Source organism: Pan troglodytes, chromosome 2, assembly GCF_028858775.2.
Source record: "Pan troglodytes isolate AG18354 chromosome 2, NHGRI_mPanTro3-v2.0_pri, whole genome shotgun sequence".
Lineage (NCBI taxonomy): Eukaryota > Metazoa > Chordata > Mammalia > Primates > Hominidae > Pan > Pan troglodytes.
Genome location: NC_086015.1, coordinates 135,718,269 through 135,741,376, shown reverse-complemented (window position 1 = coordinate 135,741,376; position 23,108 = coordinate 135,718,269). Strand labels below are relative to the sequence as shown.

Here is a 23,108-nt window from a genome sequence, read left to right as displayed (position 1 = left end):
CATGAAATGTAGCTAGGATTTAGATGGAGAATTCCTACTTAAAGTAATTATAATTAACTGCTTTGCGAAGTCCATATCCTCTGGCAGGCCAAATGGAGTCAGGATAATGATCATACTAAATTTTAAACTCATTTCTTTACTCAATGGAAATAAAATCCCAAGGGCTAGCTAGGATTTATACAAATAAATGCTTTTCTTATTTCCTTCTAGGCAAATTTAAGACATTTTACTTCTCTAGGATAAAACAAAGAGACAAGGGAAAAAACCCAAACATTGTTTTATCATGTGGTGCAAAGACAAATTAGAAGATGAATATTGAAGGTCGTGAAAAAAAAGGTCTTGGTGAGGTGCCGCCATTTTATCTGTCCTCGTTCTCTGCGCCTTTCGCAGAGCTTCCAGCAGCGGTATGTTGGGCCAGAGCATCCGGAGGTTCACAACCTCTGTGGTCCGTAGGAGCCACTATGAGGAGGGCCCTGGGAAGAATTTGCCATTTTCAGTGGAAAACAAGTGGTCGTTACTAGCTAAGATGTGTTTGTACTTCGGATCTGCATTTGCTACACCCTTCCTTGTAGTAAGACACCAACTGCTTAAAACATAAGGATGTTTCAGTTCCTCCATTTAACAGATATGAAGAGCATTTTAAGAGGTGCAGCCTCTGGAAGTGGATCAAACTAGAACTCATATGCCATACTAGATATGTTTGTCAATAAACTTATGACGTGAAAAAAAGAAAAAAAAAAAAAAGAAGATGAATATTTTCAGGCTTTTTGCTAATAAGAGTAACAAATTCACTATCTGTTAAACTTTTGGGTAAAGAATTGCTAGTTGTATTCTTCAATACTATTATTTGGTAATTCATACATCCAGACTTGTGCTATAAACACTGTTTTGCTATAATTATTCAAAATACTGTTAGCTGAAATGATACAAATCATTTCTAATAAATTTGGAAAAAATTACAATATGCATAATGGCACAGAAATAAAGGAAGAAAAAGAATGCCCAAATGTCTAATACTACATTAAGGTACTATCATTAGAGACTTTTTTAACTTGTTTATATTCTCATTTTCTAATGTAAAAAGCTGTGGAAATTATGCTGCCACGGGTATCTTTAATATTAGACAAATGGGTCACTTTCTAGGGCTTCATTGGCTGCTCTATAAAACATATAATTTAGTGTCCATTGTCAAGGTGGTGCAACATTCCTTGGTTAGTCTTCTCAACAGTGGTCTGGTTTTGGTTTCTTATTCTGCTTGATATGATCCAAAAAAAAAGTCCATGCTCCATGAAAAGCTGAACATATTTCAAAACACCCTTCAGTTTCATTTTAACAATAAATATCTCTTTGTAAAATGTAGGCATTAAGTTTAGATTGTCAAAACTACCTAAATAAGTCTTTTTTTTTTAATTCCCAGCTTAACCCCACAGTAAAATGAAAGCATGTGAAACATGGAGCAGCTTCAAAAAAGAAACCTAGCACTTCTGCCACTTTGGGATCTGAACAAAAAGGCTGAAGTCTTCCTGAATCTTAGCTGACGATGTAAGACTCAGGTACATAATGAATTATTTACAAAAATCACTAATCTAAACTTTATACAAAGACAACAACTTATATTCATGGAGGTGTCAGGCTATAGTTCATAGCTGCAATTTCAATATTAAGTCTAATGAGTCAGCAACATTTATTTTCCTTTAAAAATATTAGCTTAGACTTTGTATGTGCAAGGTACCACAAACAATGTAAGAACAGAATAAAACAATACCTACCCTCAAGTACTTATAATCTAGTAAACATAATACACAGCTCAGGAAACTTTATAGTGCCAAAACAGCTTACCCAGGGTTAAGTATTCAGAGGATTAACCTGGCTTACCTCTTCTGACTTGAAAGCCTGTTTGGTATGTGTGTATTTCAAAAATCTAGAAAGAAAAATGAATTATCTATCAGATATAGAAACCGATTTAGTTTTTGTAACCTTAGTTTTCTAAAGACTAGATCTTTTATAGCTAAATAAAACTCACAAATGGCAACTCACATAAATCCATATTCCCAAATTATTTAATTTCTGAATAAGACAAGAACTTAAATGAACTAGAAAGATTTTTAAAGTGTAGTCATATTAAAGCTATGTGACAATATAAAAAAATTATTTAAGAAAGCAAAATGTGAAACTGCATGTACAATATGAATATAGTTTTATTAAATACATACTTCAATACTAGATAATACATTCTTATGCTAGATGTGGTATAGTGGTACAATTCTGAGTAATTTTCCCCCATTCTTCTACTTTCCAACTCTTTAGATATGTACTTAAATAGCCTTTACAATTATAATTTTAATAAAAGCAATAAGGTACTCACAAAGAATTCAATTAAATCAGTCCATATAAAATTCAAATAATACTTTTAAATAGATTACCCTTAAAGTTCTTACCGAGCAACAGGAAGCACATTGGAACCTGTGTACATCATGATAAAGAAAAATACTCCACTCAGATAAAGGCGGGGTAACTGTGGGTTATCTTGCATGATATGGTATAACAAAATAGCAACCTTCTCAACAAGGATAGGGTCAAAGGTCAGCAGTAGCTGAAAAAAAATTAAAATGTTTTTATTGGGTTGTAAAAAACCTGCATCATCACTTCAGGTTTTTTATCTCATATGCTGAGGTTATAGCTCCTTATGTAAATTATAAAATAAAAACCCATGGGAGTCAGTAAGCTCATCTACCAGACCCACAACAGATTTGAAAAATGATTCATTCTACAACATTTAATGCAGAACATCAATTGAGAATTGATCAAAATGTATTCAGAAAAGCCCAAACATGCCTGAAGCTAGTTTTGTCATAACGTTACAGGTAACATTGCTTAGATGTGCAAGAATCTTCCTAAAAAGACTTCTTGGTTTGTTTCAACTCAGCTGAGCTGACACAAGAATCTGCTGAAGGCTTCTTGAGAACTCAAGGAGCAGAGCAGAAAATAATGATCAATGAAACAGCCTAAAAGGTAGATCCAGAAGTGCAGGTAACACGCAAGAGGGTAAACAAGTATCAGGTAGTACATCTGCTACCAGGAAGTACCAAAAGATGTGGCCTCTAGAAATTTGAGCTAGAAATACTGAAGGGAATTTCTGGGATTACTCTAATAAATCTGGGCTAATTAAAAACCATACAGAATTGCTATGAATAAACTTTTGATAAACATTTAATAAGTTTTATCTACGAAGCTTAACAAAGGTGTCGTTCCAATTTTCTATAAAACACTTGCTTCCAATGAATCCTCAATTCGGGGTCAAATGCTCCCAGTAAAAAAAAAAAAAAAATTACAGCCAGGCATGGTGGCTCACGCCTGTAATCCCAGCACTTTGGGGGCCTGAGGCAGGCGGATCACAAGGTCAGGAGTTCAAGACCAGCCTGGCCAACATGGTGAAACCCCGTCTCTACTAAAAGTACAAAAAATTAGCCGGGCATGGTGGCAGGTGCCTGTAATCCCAGCTACTCGGGAGGCTGAGGCAGGAGAATTGCTTAAACCCAGGAGGCGGAGGTTGCAGTGAGCAGAGATTGAGCCACTGCACTCCAACCTGGGCGACAGAGTAAAACTCCGTCTCAAAAAATAAATAACATTAATTAATTAATTTACAATAAAGAGAGTAAGTAGCTCAGATTAGGAGGCCAAAGTTCTATACTCATATGTGAGACTAAACAGCTATGTGTCTTTTAAGTAAATAACTTAAATTTCTCTATGCTTTGGTGTCTTATCTATTCCACAAGGAATTTAGATTAAGCGTTTCATACTATTACATATTTTAAAAAGGAAACATACAGTCATATAGAATTTTCCCTAGTGTTAATGGCAGTAGTTCAAGACTTGACATTAAGGAAATTAGTGGCAAACACACACACAAGCACGCACACACACCCAACCACCCACCGTATTTCAATTTGTCACTCTACTAGAAAACCTAGAACATTTATTCAGCACACACACAGACACACACCTAGAGTATTTCAAACTATCACTATACTAGAAAACCTAGAATGTTTACTCACTGTATCTTGGATTACTCTAAAAATTCTGAAGCTCTATCAGATGGTAAAAATGATGACTGCTCTTAAAGTCAAATGAAGTACAGATACCCCTTTCCAACCGATGAAGATAACATTCCCAGAAACTACTATAGCCACCTAACTGTGCTTTGGCATGATTCAGGTCTCCCAGAATAGAAAAAATTAAAAGAAAAACAAAAATAACTTCTTAAAAATAATTTTTGAACTCAATATAAAAAAATAGGAGTCACACACTGTTCGAAGCTAGATTTATCAATACAAGTATCTTTAACCACTTTTTCAGATATTACTGAAAATTTTTGGTTAATTAAAAGAAAGCCTCCCTCCCCCAAGCTTCATGTTATGCTGAGCACATTTCTTAAAAGTTTTTTAATCATCCCTTCCTAGACTGAAATTTAATGCCATTTGTATTTACTTTTTCCTTTCAGTTTCGTAAGACTTAGAAAAATGGGAGCGGTTGATCTTCTGGGTGTGGTGTTTTATCCACATGTTGAGAGGGTCTATCAGGGAGAAAAAATTCCTCTCTTTGCATCACCTCACATATGCAGCCACATGGTCCCACAGGAAAGGGGATGTGGTAATAGTTTAGAGCCCTCAATAATTGCAGTGCTTTTTCACTGAAGGATATGAATGGAAATGTCCACAAAAGAAAAGCACAGAAATGTTAAAATATGAGTATGCTTAAATAACAGAAATTGGCACACACACAAAAAAAAGGATAGGGCATTACTGTATTTAGAAGTCTTTTTCAGCATCAATGACTTACATAGGCATTTAGGTAGTAAATAAGTGAATGTAAAAATATATAAACTGAGTTAACTCTTCTTTCCCATTGCAGACCAATGTACAACTGAAAGGTACAAATGGCACAAGTCACTGGCATACAACTTAACAGAAACATTTGCCTGAAATGTCTAGGACCTGACTTATTTGGGTTTAATGTTAATCTGAAGTTTAAATAGCTTAATTCCAAAAAAGCAGAATAACGCAAAAGAAAAAGATATTTTGGTGTATCCTAGATTAATACCAACTCAATGCTTTGAATCATTGGTATCAATGAAAACATAACTAAGAATAGTCAAAATCTACGGCAGAAGCTAGTGAGACTGCTGTGATTACTTCTTAAGATATGAACCAAGTCCACCCCTGTGGCCTGCTGGTGTACCTCCCAGTAGTCTTAACAACATCAACATACACCACAAACTGGACTAAATCACTTTTCAGATATTAAAGTGGTGTGATTTTAAAAATAGGTAATAAAACTCTTTTAGCACAATTCTGGAATCTAGAAACTTCTCATGTTTAGGCTCAATCTTCCACAGCATATTCAGCAACTCAAGAGTAAGTGAAATAGCTGGGTGCAGTGGCTCATGCCTGTAATCCCAGCACTTTAGGAGGCCAAGGTGGATGGATCATTTGAGGCCAGGAGTTTGAGAACAGCCTGGTCAACATGGCGAAACCCCTGCTCTACTAAAAATACAAACAAAGTAGCTGGGTGTGGTGGCACATGCCTGTAATCCCAGCTACTCGGGAGGCTGAGCCAAGAGAATCATCTGAACATGGGAGGCGAAGGTTGGATTGAGTCAAGATCCTGCCACTGCACTTGAGCCTGGGCAACAGAGCAAGACTGTCTCAAAAAAATAAAAAAAATAAAAAATTAAGTGAAATGAATGTAATTCAAAGTACAGGCCTTTTTCTTTTTGAGACAAGGTCTTGCTCTGTTGCCCAGGCTGGAGTGTGGTAGCATGATCACAGCTCACTGCAGCCTCAAACTCCTGGGATCAAATAATCCTCCCACCTCAGCCTCCCGAAGGGCAGGGACTACAGACATGTGCCATCATGCCTGGCGGCCATTTACTTTATTTATTTATTTATTTATTTTTTGTAGAGATGGGGACTTCCTATGTTGACCAAAGTGGTCTCGAACTACTTGACTCAAGCAACCCTCCCGCCTCAGCCTCCCAAAGTGCTGGGATTGGAGGTGTGAGACTCCACACCTGGCCTATTTAGGCTTTTTGAAAATGGAATAGACTGCAACAAAACAAAGACTGGTACTGATAATAAAATTAAGAGAAAATGATTCTTAAAATTGCTCCTAGTTTGATTACATAACTCACCTGAATAATATGGGGAAGGCAAGTGCTATCTGATAGCAGTCTTTTCACTTTGGGTAGAGGCCGAATGATGGCATTGTCTTGATCCCTAGAAAACATTTTCTCACGTCAACATTTAATATATTTATTAAAATTTGTATGTTCAGAGCATACGACATTCTACTAGGCATGAAGCAGGTTACCTTACTTTTTTGTTAATGAAGACTAAGCTCTCATACAGCTGGGAACATGATTAGGTATTTTGGTTTAAATCTATTTGGCTGCTTAATATGACTTCATTTCCTTCCATAAGATTTCCTTGAAAAACAGTACCCTAGAAGAGCCAAAGACTCTTATTTATTATTTAATTGATTAAACTTGGTGTTGTCCAACACACTGTCAGTGGGTATTTTCCCCCAAAGGGCTTATCAAACTTTGTTACATAAATTTAAACCTTGATTTAACTATGTTTGGTATTTTCCAAGTATAGCTTTAATTTTAATGCTACCTTATTTCTAAATACTAACTGTATAATTTTGAGTCCAACTGGAACCATGAAAACTTCAAGTGTTTTAAAATGTTACAGTTTCTCAGTAATTTCCATCACAAGATATCTTTAGTACAGTAATGAATCAAAATGATTTATATGTAATTATTTCATAAAGATTAAAAAGTTACATGCAAGTGTTATACTTATGACTTGGAGAACAAATTCTCACCTTCACTGGTCAAATGGGGCAAGACGTGGGCCTACACTTGCCTTCTATAGCAGAAATAGCTAGCGTGTCAGATCAACAGCTGGCATTCACCACTGTCTATGGACTGCAGTATGTGTAATTCAAAACATTAACACCAATTCACATAAATTATAAAGTTGTTACTATTGTAAGTCTCAGTTTTGTAACATTATTTGAAATCTCCCAGAGAAAGTTGCTTTTTAGCAACTTTATTAATATAATTTGCAAATTCTTTATATCTGTTTCAAAAAATTCCAAAGGTCAAAACAGCATTCCTCCAAGGCCATAAACAGGACATCTTTGTTTTAAAACACCAGACTGATTCTATGCTGTTACTAAGGAAGCATATCAATTATCCATGGAAACATTCAATTACATTTTACCTGCTTGGAAAATATCCACACATTGTGATCAACATGTTCAATATAAGGGTAGCAAGGTCAGTTTCATTCAGGACAGCCTGTCCACTGGCTAAGAGACACCACTTAAGCTGGGGTATGGACTGAAGTGGTCGCCATCCATCCATGCCTTGAGCCCAGCATCTGGTTTTTGCATTTAACATTCCTTTGGTCCACAATTCTTGCATCTAATGGATGGAAGGCATTATTACAAACAGACAAAATAAAATGAAAAACCTCACTAATGTTTTCTACTTTATAGTAAATACATACTAAATTATGAAACAAACATGCAAGTACACTATTTTAGAAAAAATAAGTTTTGTTGACAGGCCTTTAGGAACCCAAATTTGGTTAATACAAAAAAAAAAAAAAAAAAAAAAAACCACCACCTGGCCAACCTGCAGAGCATAAAGAATACTGGAAAGAGTAAAAATGACAGGTGGAGTGCTAAATAATCAAATTATACTAGAGCAGAACGGTTGGTCCTCCATAAAACTATCTTTGCCCAATTCGAAATGAGCCTGGGAGGCTGAAGATCAGAGACAGGATCAAGTATCAAGATAAAGAGGAAAACTGTCCTTAGCTCTTGGACTGAATAATTTTCAATGAATTTTAGACTGCATATTAAAACTTACTTATTCATACCATATAGAAACATTATAGTTTGACGTAAGTACTAAGATAGCTTTTTTTTTTTTTCTTTTTTGGAGATAGGGTCTCGCTATTCATTGCCCAGGCTGGATTGCAGTGGTGTGATCATGGCTTACTACAGTCTCAACCTCCTGGACTCAAGCGATCCTCCCACCTCAGCCTCTCAAGTAGCTGACACTATAGGCATGCACCACCATGCTTAGCTAATTATTTTTTATTTTAACAAAGATAGTCTCTTGCTATGTTGCTCAGGCTGGTCTTGAACTCCCGGCTTCAAGCGATCCTTCCACAGTGCCGGAATTACAGGTGTAAGCCACTACACCCAGCCAGAAATTATTACATAAAAATCACTAAAAACCTGAGTGCTACCTCCATAACAACAGCTTTTAAACAAGGTTTGAAGGCATAATTTTATATGTATGTTTGGTTCTCCATTTTTCATGTGGACGCTGAGTTGCAGGGCCCTTGGAGCTAATAACAGGAATTTAAATGACAGCTTTAAAATATTCCACACCTCTGTAAGTGCTAAGCAGGAGGGCATAAGAAATGCTGAGACCTTCACCAAAAGTATCTCCAAGATACATACCTCATGAAATCCATACGGGCCACTCCTTTCTTTGTCTGCGTTGCCAAAATACCATTCCTTTTCACTCTCTCTTTTCATATCTGGAGCAGCTTCAATTACATTGCTCTAAGTTTAAAAAAGATTTAAATTATTTTCCAAGGCAGAAATCTAAAAGACCAGATGTCGTAAAACAAAGTTGCACAGCAGTACTTTGGAGGGGTTTATATCCCTTTAAAAGTTAACCTGAAAGTTTAAGTGACCTTATTTTAAGATTTAAGAGTTTAGGACAAAATGCCTAACCTAACAGTCCAAAAAAACTATTTCCTTATTAATATATATTTGAAGTAAATGGTTTCTTAAGTTCACATTCAGCAATCTAAGCTAAATTCAGTGACATCTACACTCCCCATGGTCATTAATAAATACCGAGGACACTAACATTTTAGTAGCAAAGAATATTGCAAATAGTTATGTAAATAGATACGTATCATTAATCTTAAGCAACAATGCTCAAAATATTAAAGTTATTTTGGGGGAAAAACTCACTCCAACTAAGAGTTCCAATAAGTATCTGAGATCAAAGCATTAAAATGCTAACAGCAAAGTTAGTTTTCAGTGGTTTTATATAGTCTCAATTTAATATCTATTACCCTTACTACAAATAATTCTTACAATGTTCTCTATCAATGTTTTACAAGAATCTAGGTTAAAATGTTTATGTAGTTGGGTTATTTTATCACAACATGGTTATGTTCTTTGTCTTTCTTTTTTGAGACAGAGTCTTACTTTGTTACCTAGCCTGGAGTGCAATGGCACAAAAATGCCTCACTGCAGCCTTGACTTCCCAGGCTCATGCAATCCTCCTGCCTTAGCCCCTCAAGTAGCTGGGACTACAGGTGTGTGCCACCACATCTGGCTTTTTGTTTTTGTCAAGACAGGTTTTGCCAATTTGCTTAGGCTGGTCTTGAACTCCTGAGTTCAAGTGATCCTCCCGCCTCAGCCTCCCAAAGTGCTGGGATTACCAGTGTGAGCCACTGTGCCTGGCCTGTTCTTTTTCTTACAATCACCTTCCTGGAGAATGAAATAACATGTTTTTAAATACTGCCATAATTATCAGCTTTCATAGAGAGGTACAGCAAAGTTGTTATGAGCATATAGACTTCTGGGTCTTAACTCTAGCTCTGCCACTTATCAGGTGACCTTGGGCAAGATAGCCTCTGTGTTCCTTAGTTTCCTCATCTGTAAAATGTGGATAGTAACCACCTCAAAGGGCTGTTGGGGGATTCAAAAAGTTAATGTATTGTATGTGTACCAGAACAGTACCTGTTGTAATGGTATATAACAGAATACGCCATATACTAAATACTCAAATAGCACTTTCGGACACAATTCACACGAAATCTAACATGACACATCTCCTTACATCAGGAAATTAAAACACCAAAAACATCAAATGAGCTAAGGATAGATTCTTCTATAAGTTAAGTATCAGTCCTCTTGGCTGGTATCAAGAAGGTGTCCAGACTCCTTTAAGGCAAAGCATATTCTTACTGCTTGACAATGTTAAAAGTACTATTTACATATCTAATGAATTCAATTTATATCCTAAAAGTCACATTGCCTCAAGATAAGCCATATTAGAGATACAGTTACTTTAATTGACAAAATAAAACTCAATCGTTACTGTCCATTTTGGATCGTTCTTACAGTGGTTTCACATCTTCTGTGTGAAATCTCTGAGAACTAGTACTACTGTAATTACTGGAGAAATAAGTGTGTGACCACATATTTTCAGATTTCTATGATTCTTTTGCCTCCAAAATTATACTCAAAGAACATTAAATTTGTAAAACGTAAACAAGGATACGTACTTGCAGTGGTACTGTAGCTCGGCTTACATGGAGATGTGCAAGGGTAAGCAAGTCCACAAGGATTCTTATTCCATTTGAATCCATGAGATCCTTAACATTTTTCTGGAAGAGGAAAACATTTTTTTCATAATCTAAACATTTTTCATAACCTAAAACCTATCCCAATAGTACCTTTCCCAATAGGTACTACCACCTACAAGGTCCTCGAAGAAAAGAATGTTTGGAATCTTTGGAAATAAGTGATACGACTGGTATTACTTGGTCTTTTCAGCATTTTGTGTTCAAGGAACCTGAATTCCAATTGATTAAAAGGGCAAAACTATATTACAAAGAGATCACTTAAGAATTTTTACTTAAATATATTCTGAGGAAAAAACCACCTCTGGTTTTACAATTATTCTGTCAAGGTCTTTTTAATAAACAGATTATTCTATATCAGAAATAAAGTCTGCTATATTAAAAAATCTTTTAATGTTCCAGTTTGTTTTCATAAACTTAAAATAACTGGTAATTTCTTAGAAGTTAAGAGACTATAATTTCAATTAAAATTTCTTTGTACTCATAATTACACTTCAGTTTAAAACATTTGCATTACTTAAGAATAAAACTATGCAAACTGGTATTAGTATCAAAGTTTTAAGAAATGAAAATCCGCTTACACTTCAACATAAATTGTGAATTAATGTTATATATTACAACTGTGAATTCCTCGTTTGAAATGAGCATGAACCTATTAAAATGTCTTTAAAAAGAAAATACAGAGTAAAATGACTAATCTTATAACTTCCAATTACTTTTTATCAACAAAATGTACACTGATAAAGACTTTCCATTTTATGTCAAGCATATATTTTACTTAAAATTTAACCCTAAAGAGTCCCTAAAGAAAAATAAGCTAATTTTTATTATTAAAAATCATTTTAATGTATTAAAAGTCATCCATTATTCGTCATTCAGAATTTTATTATCATTAATTCATTCTGCACCCACAATATTAAGACAGACTATACAGGGAATACTGACAAAAACCTCTCCCTCCAGGAGATTAGAGCACACAGAACTTTCTGTCTAAAAAGGAGAAGACAGAAAAGAACACTCCCTGGATAATCAACTCCAACTGTGAGTTTATCTTACATACTTATATGACTTGGAAATAACAATGTATGTATGCGAAACTACTGTACCTTATTAAGGATCAACTTGTTAAGGAAGAGAATCAACCTATCTCGTTCAAGTTTATCTGTGCACTATTGAAATAAATGAGAATCTGGTCAGAAGTGAATAGAAATAAAAATTAAGGTATTACTATTACTAGACAAAATCAACCAACAGCCCATAAGAAGTAATGCCATTTTATAAACATTAAGGAGAAAAATCATAGAAATCTGTCCATTATTGCAATTCCTTAATGAATCCTGAAAATTACATTCTTTATATAACTTGTCTAATCTCCCTAGAAAGGCAGACATTTTAAAGTCATCAGATTAGTATATAGCTTTAAGGAGATAAGTAAAAATTGAAGTAAGTGAAATAATTGGTCCAAATGATACTTAAGTAAAAGGATATAAACACAAAAGAAAGTATAAAACATATACACTGCAACAAACAGGCAGCAATCAAATGAGCTGCATGATGAATTGATTAATTTGTCCCCTCCACCATGTTCAAATGTTAAATGACAAATTCTTAAAATAAAAAAAATTTTTTTGAGACAAGGTCTTGCTCTGTCATCCAGGCTGGAGTGTGATCATAGCTCACTGCAGCCTCAACCTCCTGGGTTCAAGTGATCCTCCCACTTCCAGGTGAACCACCAGGTACATGCCACCACGTCCACTAATTTTTTTATTTGACAAACTGTATAAAATTTTTTGTAAAGTGCTAACTCAAGGTTTCTTTTTTGGAAGGGTAGCATTGTAGTTTTAAAAGGTTTTTACTATCTTCACACTTCTAAATTTAGTATGGTAGCATCAATTAATATTTTTCCAAAATGGAAAATCAAAGGTACATACAACTCTACAAGTCACCATTTCTTTTATACACCTGTCCAACTCATCCATACTTAAAGACTGACAAGTAGGTCAACTAAAGTCATTTGAAAACAGTAACTGAAACATATAAAGTGACATGGACAAATTCTAACCCATTATTCATTTTCCTATTCATCTAACTCAGATTTAAATAAGTATAAATTACAGAAAAATGAATGCAGAAAGTTACAGTAATAATGTGATCAAACAGAATTTAAATTTAGTTTTTAAAATTTAACACATACCCTAGTGACACTATCAAATAGTAATTTCCTTAAATGATATCCTTACCCTCTCTAACATTCCAATGATATATCTGGTATCTGTAAAAGGTCCTATTTCTTCGTGACATCTGCCATAAACAATAGCAAGGGCTTGTAAACATAAACACTTCATGTTTACTTTTGGGGTGAGCAAGAAGCGATGATAAAGCTCATTGAAAAATTCATACCTAGATTTAAAAAAAAAAAAAGTTCACAATAGAAATAGCCATGAAACCAACAGTGAAAACAAATGCAACAGGATATACAGAGTAGCTCACGATCTCTTAATTGATCCACTTTCTTCATTCTCATCTTCCTCCAATAGTAATCTCAGGTAATAGTCTCCTATTTTAATTTCCTCTGCCAGGCACTCATATTTAACCTTCATAAACAAAAGCAAATTACACTATTTTAGTTTACAATAGATTTTGGCGATTTCTAATAATTGTTTCTTATAATTCTTTCTGTTCAAAACTTATTTCTTAAAATACCTGTTAATTCAATATTGTTAACATGACTATTTTAGCTAAATGCTGAGAATTACATACCAATTTTATAAATGTAAGACTTGCTGATAAAAACTATCACAGCACTATGTGGTGTCAATTAAAAAAGGAGGAATAAAATCTGCTTTATTCCCTACTGGGTTTGCCATAAAAAAGCAAGGAGTAGATGGTCCTGCATCACACATGATTTGCTCAACACACATACACTACTTCAGGTCTTCCCTCTATCCCACAGCTCTATCCCTGGTGATGTGCCAGACGTAAAACCAACACAACAACTACCTTTTACATTTTCGTAAAGAATTCCTTCTATGTCAAATCACCCCATGCTACTACATTGAGGTGATAAATGAGGGCAAAGTCAAAGATCAGGAGTTGGGGCAGCACCACTATGCTTGCACTCAGGCTGTGTGTCTCAAGGAAAGATTGCAGGCAATTATAAAAAGGAATTCCCAGATCAAACTTCTTTTTCCGAAGTCTAAAATAATAGATTTCTAAAAATATAAATTATATAAAACCAAATATATATCTTCATTTCATTTTCTATATAAAGTCTAAGCATTCAATTCATTCAATTTCTATTAAGCATATACTGTGTGCCATGTACTATTCCAGGCACTGGAGACGCAGCAGTTGAACAAACAAAGGTTTCTGCGCTCACAGGTGAAGTCTGTAAAAAAGTGAAATATATTTGATAGTTGGGTGACAGTAAGTACTACAGAGTAAAATAAAGCAGGAAATGGGGATAGGCAGAGAGAATGTGTATGTAAATATGTGTGTATGTATAAAAGGGGCTGCATTTTTAAACAAGGTATCCAGGGAAGGCCCACCCAGATAACGACATTCAAAAGATCTGAAGATGAGAAAACAGGTTATGAGGCTATCTGTGGAAAACCCTTATTCTAAGCAGAGGAAACACCAAATAAGACGACCTTGAGGCAAGAACGTGAATTTGGTGTTTTCTAAGAAGCCTATTTGGCTGGAACAGAGTGTGAGAGAGGGAGGAGTAGGATGAGATAAAAGAAACAATGCTTAGCATTGGGGGTTACACAGATGCTGGCTTTTAAGTCATTTTAAGGACTCAGATTTTAACTGAGATGGGAAACCACAAGAGCACCAAGGGTTTGAGCACAGAAATGATGTGCTTGCTATTTAACAAGGTAACCCTGCTATGTTGATAACAGATTCCAGGGAGGCAAGAGTAGAAGCAGTGACATTGTTGCAATCTAAAAGCAAGAAGGTCTAAATAAATTTTGAAGGTGCACTGTATGGAATTTGCTAAAAAACTTGATATAAAAGATAATGTAAAGGGTTTTCACTAGAAAATAAGGAGTAGTCATTATCTAAGATCATAAAGACTGTAAGAGAAGTAGGCTCGGGAAGAACAAGAGCACAATTTTGGAGAAAAGTTCTAGATACTTATCAGATATCCAATTATGAGATAGAAGCATGAAGTCTAGGGCTAAAAGTCGAAGCAAGAGATAAAAATCTGGAAGGTATCAGCAAATAAAAAGCCAGACTGGGCAACATGGTGAAACCTCGTCTCCATAAAAAATACAAAAATTAGCTAGGCATGGTGGTGCAAGCCTCTGGTCCAACCTACTGGGGAGGCGAAGGTGGAAGGATTGCTTGAGCCAATGAGGCAGAGGCTGCAGTGAGCCAAGATGGCACCACTGCAGTCTAGCCTATGCAATAAAGCAAGGTCGTGTCTCAGAAAAATAAAAAATAAAAGAAAATAAAAATATTTAAAGCCATGAAACTTAATGATTTAAAGAACTGAAACTTTGGAGCCAGCCAACATTTAGTGGTCAGCGAGATGAAGCAAAATGAGTAAAGAAGACTTGAGAAGTAGACAGTGAAAAAGGAGAAAATCTAGCAGAATACGGACTCCCAAAACAAAGTAAAGATAAGTTTTTCATTTTGCTAAGAAGAGAATGAGCATATCCAAATGGAATATGGAAATGCAACTGGGTTAAAGATCAAAGCCCGCAGGATCACTCACATGTTCAAATTTAAAGCTATAATAGTTTAAATTGTATATGCTTATAATATACTTCAATTATATATACACCCACACGTATAAAATTACCTACTACCACCATCTTGTTTCTCCTGCTTTTCACATCAATATTTTAATAGAACAGCAATATATGGTCACATTCAGAATCAATTAACACACAAAAAAATCAAACAAGTTACAAGGAACAAGGCAAACAGGGTATGTTTCAATGAAAAAAGAACTCAAAGGTCCCAGAAATGGAAAAAAAGAAAAGAAAAAAGGAAAGAACAGATTTGGAATGCATAGAATCAAATTTATTAAAATTCTTACATGATTCTCAGGTACAAAGCTAAGTTACTAAACAAAATTTTTTTATTTTTGTCTGACACAAAGAATAAAGTTTTCCAGTATTTCCTACATAACATTAAAGGGGGAAAGGTAAAGACAAGATATGTAATTACAAATTTTTTTTAAAAAATCACTCCCCAAATAGTACATGCTTTATTTTTTAAGATTAATATACTGGAAAAATCAAACTTTACCTCAAACTCATGGTGGTTCCAGGAGATCACATTTGCACTTCCAAGTTCTCTGTCAATATTAAATGCTCTCATTTCAGATTCAAGAGTATCTTTCAGTTCTTCTCGTGTTTTGAAATTCCAAATAAGGTTTGACCTGGCATGGTCTTGACCAAACCTAGACATACATATAATGAGGAAATAGCAGGATGCACTAAGCATTTAAAAAAATCTATAAATATCCCTTACTGACCTTATAATAAGCAAAAAAAAAAAAAAAAAAAAAAGGCGGGGGGGAATAGATTTTAGCAAATGTAAGTAAAGAAAATAAAATCTGTGTAAAGGAAGTAGAGTAAAACATTAATGACAGAATCTTGGTGGTAGGTATACAGATATTCACTGCAAAATTCTTTTACCTTTTGTATGTTTGAAAGTTTTCATAATAAAAAGTTGAGGAAAAAAAGGAACCTAAACTATGAAACAAATCTGTGTGAATTAAAAAAAAAAACACCTGATATTTCAACTTCAATGTTTATTGCTAATACAAATTTCAGTCAGAAAACAATTCTACTGGCCAGGTGCAGTGGCTCCCACCTGTAATCTCAGCACTTTGGGAGGCCGAGGCAGGAGGATCATGAGGTCAGGAGTTCGAGATCACCCTGGCCAACATGGTGAAACCCCATCTCTACTAAAAATACAAAAAATTAGCTGGGTATGGTGGCACACGCCTGTAATCCAAGCTACTTGTGAGGCTGAGGCTGGAGAGTCGCTTGAACTCGGGAGGCAGAGGTTGCAGTGAGCCAAGATCACGCCATTGCACTCCAGCCTGGGCGACGGGGTGAGACTCCATCTCAAAAAACAAAAAAACAAAAAACAAACAAACAAAAAAACACCACAATTCTCTTGTCAGATACAAAACTTTAGGTTGGGGAGATAAGAACTGCTGGACTTCTGGGTAAAGCATATGGAATCAGCAACAATCTATATATGTTAGGACTTTACAGACTACCCAAGAAAGAATACTGCAAACTGCCAAGCTATGACTGAGCATTTTCAAAGTATCTTCCTCATATGCTTGGAGTAATTATTGTAAAACATTTGGGCACAAGTCTAACTGGGGATGAATGGGCTTCACATATGCTTACTTTCAAGTCTGCAATCCTCCTAGAAAGTCTCATTTCAGAGTTCCAAGGAAGTTCTATGGGGCGCAACACAACTGAGAGAGAAATCCAAGGCATATACTTAAGGATATACTATATACATACTGTATACTTTAAAAGTAGTGTGGGGGAGTTTTCAAAGGACAATTTTTCTTTATTGGCCAAGGTATAATTGAAATGTCAGTTTCCAGAGTGAGTACTGTGAGTTATCTTAAAGAAGCTTTGCAAACTCCCCAAAATGACTGTTTCCCTGTCCTGTGTGTGTGTATGTGTGTGTCCAGGAAGGGGGTGCAGGGTAAGGGTGAGATTAGTAGATAAAAAGAGGGAAGAGGTTACCACATTTGATAGGAGGGAAGGTCCTCCTATCAGCTAACTTGGACACTCACTTCTCACAAGTCTTATGTTATCATCTGCCTCTTTTAAGACTCCATTTCCATCTAGGAAGTATGCAATTATTTCTAAGCCTGTAATAAAGTATTTTAAAAATAAGCATCTCTAAGCCTTAATAAAGTCTTTAATGTAATTTTAGTTCCTCAGACTATCACTCTATGAAAAGCCTTAATTTTAGGAGCATCTCTAGTCACCCCAATCTTAACAGTTATAGTTCCTGAACTTGATGGCATAAAAATACATGTGGCATAAAGCAACAGTTTCAGGGAAGAAGAACGTGTCATGATGCCTCTCATGGCAATACTAAATTTAATCTTTATTGGAAAAGAGACCTAAAGTTTACCTATAATAGAAGAGATCCCAATTTGCTTCTATTTTTATTCTTTGTCTTCTCTTTCGAAGAACCACTGGCTTCTGATTTATATTCTGGAACAGAAAAAAACTTCATAGTGCTCAATCTGGGGCTACCAAATAGGCTTAGTCAGAAGATCATCAATTTATAAGTGATGAGAAACATTTCTTTCATCAAATTTTGACAGAAACAAAAATTAACGGAATAAATAAAATCTATAAAACATGAATATAAATACAGGATATTAAATTATATCACATATAATAATTTGACAGCATATATTTCTACAGTTACTCAAGTATTTTCCATGTAGCCTAAAGCTGTTTCAACACCAAATTTTGTTAAAGTTTACAGTGATTAATAAAATTTATAATAGTCAAAAACAGTGACTTGTTTCAAACATTTACATGCAGTTAACACAAAAGCCTTGGGACAACAATAAATGCAAAAGATTACAGGTTGCTAAAGTGCTACCAAAGCCAAGAGGAGCAAGTACAAATTGAAATAGCTAATGGAGAAGAAATGTGTCTACATTCAAACACATGTGAAGTTAAGACTTGAATTTATTAAACAGAGAATATCAAAGATGACTCCACATGCCAGGCAGCTTAATGCATTTCACACACGTAGCAGGAACTTACACTCACCATATTGTTTTTGTCCTGAATTTAATCGTAAAAAGGAAAAAAAGTTAAAGAAAATAAAAAGAGAATGAGCCTAGATCTGCTAAATTATATCTATTACACATCAATACAAAATTATCTTTACTTTAAGACTAAAATAGGTGCACCTGCTTCTCTAAGCCTGTGACTCAAATTTTAGGCAGTTATAAACCCTTTGAGAATTCAAAGAAAGCTATGGCCCCTGTTTCAGAGATAGGCACATACTTAAGGCTGCAACTGGAAGAGAAGATTTCAAGAATTCTTAAAGTCTGTACATGGACCAGAGGTTAAGAATCTCTGCTCCAAATGAAACCCATGTATATATATCAGATATGAAAACTCTAATCCTCATTGTGATAGAAACAAAAAGTAGAAAGTGGTATAGATTAAAACACGGAAGTCTGTAATTTCATTAAAGTGCAAAAAAACCCCAGACTAGATGACATAGAAAGAAAAAAGGTAAAATAAATTTTAAAAGATATTATTTCAAATATAAACCCTAAAAGTTATATAAGAAAATGTTTCCTACAAATTTTAATTCTGTGCACTATCATGAAAACTAATGCAAAGTGGCTTGAATAAAGTATGTAAATAATTCAAAATTTGGTTTAATGACAAATCTTTTCTTAAACTTTCTAATTAAGAAGTACTTTCTTCAATCCCTCCTCCCCGCCAGGACAAAAGGCTGGCAGTCCAGAGTAATAAAAATGTAAATGCTATACAGAAAAAGGACAAAAAGCTCTCCATAAACTAAGTGACTGAATTGCAGACTCAGGCTAACAGCTCTAACTAGCTAAACAAATCCCTTAACTGAAAATAACAAAGAAAAAGCAACCTTATACATTAGCCAAAGGTTACTACTAATCCAGCACAGAGCATCAGCTGCAAATGGAACTGACTTCATAAACATTGACTATATAAGAAATGCAGATTGTTTCAAGAATCGCCAGTTAATCTTGACAATGATTAGTTTTCAGACTCTAACTACAGCATAAGATCATTCCAAACTTTGATGTTAGTGTTTCTATTAATAAAATAGTCACAAAGATTATTTGCTGTTCCCTAAAGAAATTACTGTTAAAAATAGTACCCACGCAGAAAGGGGATAAGCCATTGATGCTAACCAAAAGATCTTCTTGACCAACATTTATCTGGCATCATTATTTGCTCAAAACTTTAGTAATACCCCATGTAAATGATACCAACAAACCAGTAAAACTTTTATATTAAAAATATTCTTTTCCCTCTCAATTGTTTTAAAATAGCAGATTATTATCCATAGTTTTAGCTAAGACTAGAGCTTTGTGTTCATGCTTATGCTGGATAAATGTTACATATGAAGTCTGATGCCAAAAACTTATCTACAGTATGATAATTATATTCAACAGCTTGAAACAACTGTTATTTTAGAAATCGGTTTAACTACCTGAAGCCAGGAGCTTGTAATTTTTAATAACTGTGAAAATCATTCATATCTGTAGATTTTTCAACTGTTCAAATGCTATACCAGTATTATCCTGACCATATATGTATATAGTGCCTTTACTATTATTTTGCTTGTATATCAAAAAAACCCTATAAGATAGAGAAGGGAGGTATTGTTATTCCGATTTATGAAAGAGGAAAGTAAGGTTCTAAAAACCGTAACTTGGATTAACAAGTGATGAAACTAGGCTCAGAAGTTAACCAACTCAAAGTTCAGTACTCTCTTTACTATACTACATAGTCACTTGAAAGCCTAATGATTCTTTATATTGAATATATCACTTATATAAATTAGCAGTAATCTATTATTCTGGAGCTCTAAAGAATTGAACATTGATCCCAATTTCAGATAGATACACAAGACTATAATATTTGTTCTGCTATGCTTATGTATTCTGGTAATCCATAAGAAACCCACTTGTTTTAGAAAGATATTAAAGTTATTTTCCTTGAATAAGGCAATAGCTACCATAAGTAAGGAGAAGGTTAAGGAGAAAGAATGTATGTGTGATCAACAAAAACTGAGATCAAGACTGCTTCTACAGGACATCTCAATTCATACTCAACCACTGCCAAACCCATTATAGATAGAAGAATGCATTACTGAATCAGGTTCTGTAGAACACACTGCATGATGAAGAATGAGACTAAAACTGTTTTAGATCTAACTTTGATTTGAGAAACAAATATTACAAAATTTAAGTACGCACAATAAATTGAATTTAAAATGTGAATCTTAATCTCCAAAACACTTGTCTGGCTAGTTCTGAATAAAAAGGCTAACAGGAAGAGCACCTTTATTTTTATAGGTGCAAAACAAAGTCCAGAGAAGAAGGGAAGAAAATAAATACATATGAATAAAAAAGAACAAAAACTGGAATGGAAGAAAAATTAAGAGTGGAATTCTATATTAAATACCAAAATAAAAACCTAATCATCAACTCATAAAACTATGAACTAAGGAAAATGTATACAAAAATACGAATTAGAAATTAGGTACCATTCGGCCGGGTGCGGTGGCTCACGCCTGTAATCCCAGCACTTTGGGAGGCTGAGGCAGGCGGATCACGAGGTCAGGAGATTGAGACCATCCTGGCTAACACGGTGAAACCCCATCTCTACTAAAAATACAAAAAATTAGCCGGGCGTGGTGGCGGGTGCCTGTGGTCCCAGCTACTCGGGAGGCTGAGGCAGGAGAATGGCGTGAACCCAGGAGGCGGGGCTTGCAGTGAGACGAGATCGCTCCACTGCACTCCAGCCTGTGCAACAGAGCAAGGCTCTGTCTCAAAATAAATAAATAAATAAATAAAATAAAAAAGAAAGAAATTAGGTACCGTTCATTTTTAAGCTTCAGGTATTCAGCAAGAAATGTATCAATACCATCTCTGTGAACAGCAGGAACTAAAGTAGACTAGGACACACAGAAGTGCTAGGAATTTGGAAGCAAATTTTATTTTTACCTCTTTTTGAGCAATGCCCATCCTATCCCTCCAGTGCATCAATACAAGATCCACTTTTTCTTTGGCAAATTTTTCAACTTCTTTAGCAGCTTTTCCAGCTAGTCTTTGCCACTCTGGAACTTTATTAAATTTTCCATACTGATCCTGTAAAATAATGTTGAAATCCATTACATGCCTGTTTGCAAATTTATTTTAAAACTCTATGTCAAGCTGAGTCATTCTATCTATTTTATAAGGTAAATGCTGGATGTTATGGTTCAGTGAAGAAACAAACTGAAAACTTCTACAATTATACTTTTTATCCAAGAAACTAACTTTTCTACTTAGGTTTCAAGATGATTCTTTTATGAGGGGTGGCAAGATGCAAGTGGGAGCTGGGTGCAGACAGAGAAGGAGTGATGACAGAAAAAGAATACACGTAAGAAATTATTATAGTAGTGTATCATAAAGATGTTTAATTTTTCCATGGATGGCCCAACCTTATAATTAACATAGATCTTCTAAGGAAAAAAACCCTACCTATAACTTTTTTCATGGTTTGCCGTTTTTACCAACAACATTTATCAATCTCATATGTGCAAAATACCATATTTACACACTTACTGGTACTCCAGAACGTACCAATAAGTTGAATTAGAGAAACAAAACATAGAATAAAATGACCACTATTCATAACATTAATTTGTGGTGATAGCTGCACAACTCTGTAAATATACCACAAATTATTTAATTGTATACCTTAAAAAGATGAATATTATGGGATGTAAATTTTACCTCAATAAAGATATCAATAGTTAAGTATTACTATTCAATGCAATGAATTCTTTGTTTCTAAAATTTTTAACGTGTTTCAAAAAAAGACATATATATAACAGTACCCTTACTCCTAAAAAAGGCACACTTGGGACAGTCATATTTACCATTGCTATTTTCACATTGTCTCTAACATGCATCCGATCAGCATCCTTCTCAGGTACGAGATCTGAGCTTTCCAAGTATGCCAGCAAGCCTGGCGGCTAAAAACACAAAATCCATTTTCAAAACAATGTGAAAAAGAAAACTTAGCCTTAAAACCCCAAATAAATTAATACTGTGGCTTAGCTATTGAGGGTAAAACTTTACGGTAACTCCTATGATAAATAACTTTTCAATAAAAAACAAACCATCCCCTTTTAACAGTACAGATAACTTGTTCAATTAAATTTTATTAGGCAGTATATAACCTAATTTCTCAACTGACTTACCAAAATGCGTTTCAACAAGTTTGTTGCAGTTGCATTATCAGCTGTCCAGAGTCCCACTAAATGTCTACTTAGCTGTCTGAAAAAAGCAGACGTTGAGAAAGGTTTGCTGCTTTATCTCAGCTAGAACAGAAAGGAATTTTTAAGAACAAAATATCACATAATTATAAAAAATATGGCTACAGTAAAAAAATCATTCCGATGTTAAAAAGTTATTAAAAAATTTAATGTGGAGAGTTATAATTCAAATATTACTAATATTTTGGAATTTTCTAAAAATTAAAATGTTTTCCTAATAAACATACACTCATTTTCAATAAACCTGAACAGGAAAAAAGTAGGTTTTTATCCCACTTAAAGGAAGAAAAAAACAACAAAAACAATTAGACTTGATGACACAATTAATTTGTTTAACCAGTCCTACTAATATAGTGACAATGGCATCCTGGCATTTTTTGGAATTCTGAACAAGCAGAACTCAACAACTGTTCTAATATAACCGTTTTGGCAAGATCAGAGAGAAAATTATTTTCACTTCTAGAGTTTGGGCAAAGACCTAAACCACTTACAGCAAATTATTCAACTCATCTCACTTAAAAGCTATAAAAGTATATTTTAATTCAAAGTAAAAATCTAAGATCCAAGTTCAATCTA

General features: G+C 34.6%; 2 protein-coding genes across 9 annotated transcripts in view; one reads left to right on the top strand and one right to left on the bottom strand.

Annotated features, from left to right (window-relative positions):
- DNAJC13 (DnaJ heat shock protein family (Hsp40) member C13) overlaps positions 1-23,108 on the bottom strand; it is a 119,609-nt gene that overhangs the window by 48,594 nt on the left and 47,907 nt on the right. For 5 of the 8 annotated variants that reach the window (XR_679192.5, XM_009446500.5, XM_009446497.5 and 2 more), the window contains 15 exons: positions 22,458-22,533; positions 22,134-22,229; positions 21,214-21,357; positions 18,254-18,268; positions 17,598-17,680; positions 15,729-15,882; positions 12,960-13,063; positions 12,710-12,869; positions 11,576-11,638; positions 10,392-10,493; positions 8,542-8,646; positions 7,287-7,489; positions 6,191-6,275; positions 2,439-2,593; positions 1,876-1,921 (listed from right to left, as the gene is read on the bottom strand). Coding sequence is in view for 7 of the 8 variants with exons in the window: in XM_009446500.5 (XP_009444775.1) it covers positions 1,876-1,921; positions 2,439-2,593; positions 6,191-6,275; positions 7,287-7,489; positions 8,542-8,646; positions 10,392-10,493; positions 11,576-11,638; positions 12,710-12,869; positions 12,960-13,063; positions 15,729-15,882; positions 17,598-17,680; positions 18,254-18,268; positions 21,214-21,357; positions 22,134-22,229; positions 22,458-22,533 (1,591 nt within the window). In the remaining variant the exon portion in view is untranslated. The remainder of the gene's footprint in view (positions 1-1,875; positions 1,922-2,438; positions 2,594-6,190; positions 6,276-7,286; positions 7,490-8,541; positions 8,647-10,391; positions 10,494-11,575; positions 11,639-12,709; positions 12,870-12,959; positions 13,064-15,728; positions 15,883-17,597; positions 17,681-18,253; positions 18,269-21,213; positions 21,358-22,133; positions 22,230-22,457; positions 22,534-23,108) is intronic. The other 3 variants (XM_516755.8, XM_009446498.5, XM_063806225.1) reach the window with 1 other exon arrangement.
- Positions 324-747, top strand: LOC740780 (cytochrome c oxidase subunit 7C, mitochondrial). The gene has a single exon (XM_016941943.3). It carries the CDS (start codon positions 407-409, stop codon positions 596-598), a length of 192 nt encoding a protein of 63 aa, XP_016797432.1. The 5' UTR covers positions 324-406; the 3' UTR covers positions 599-747.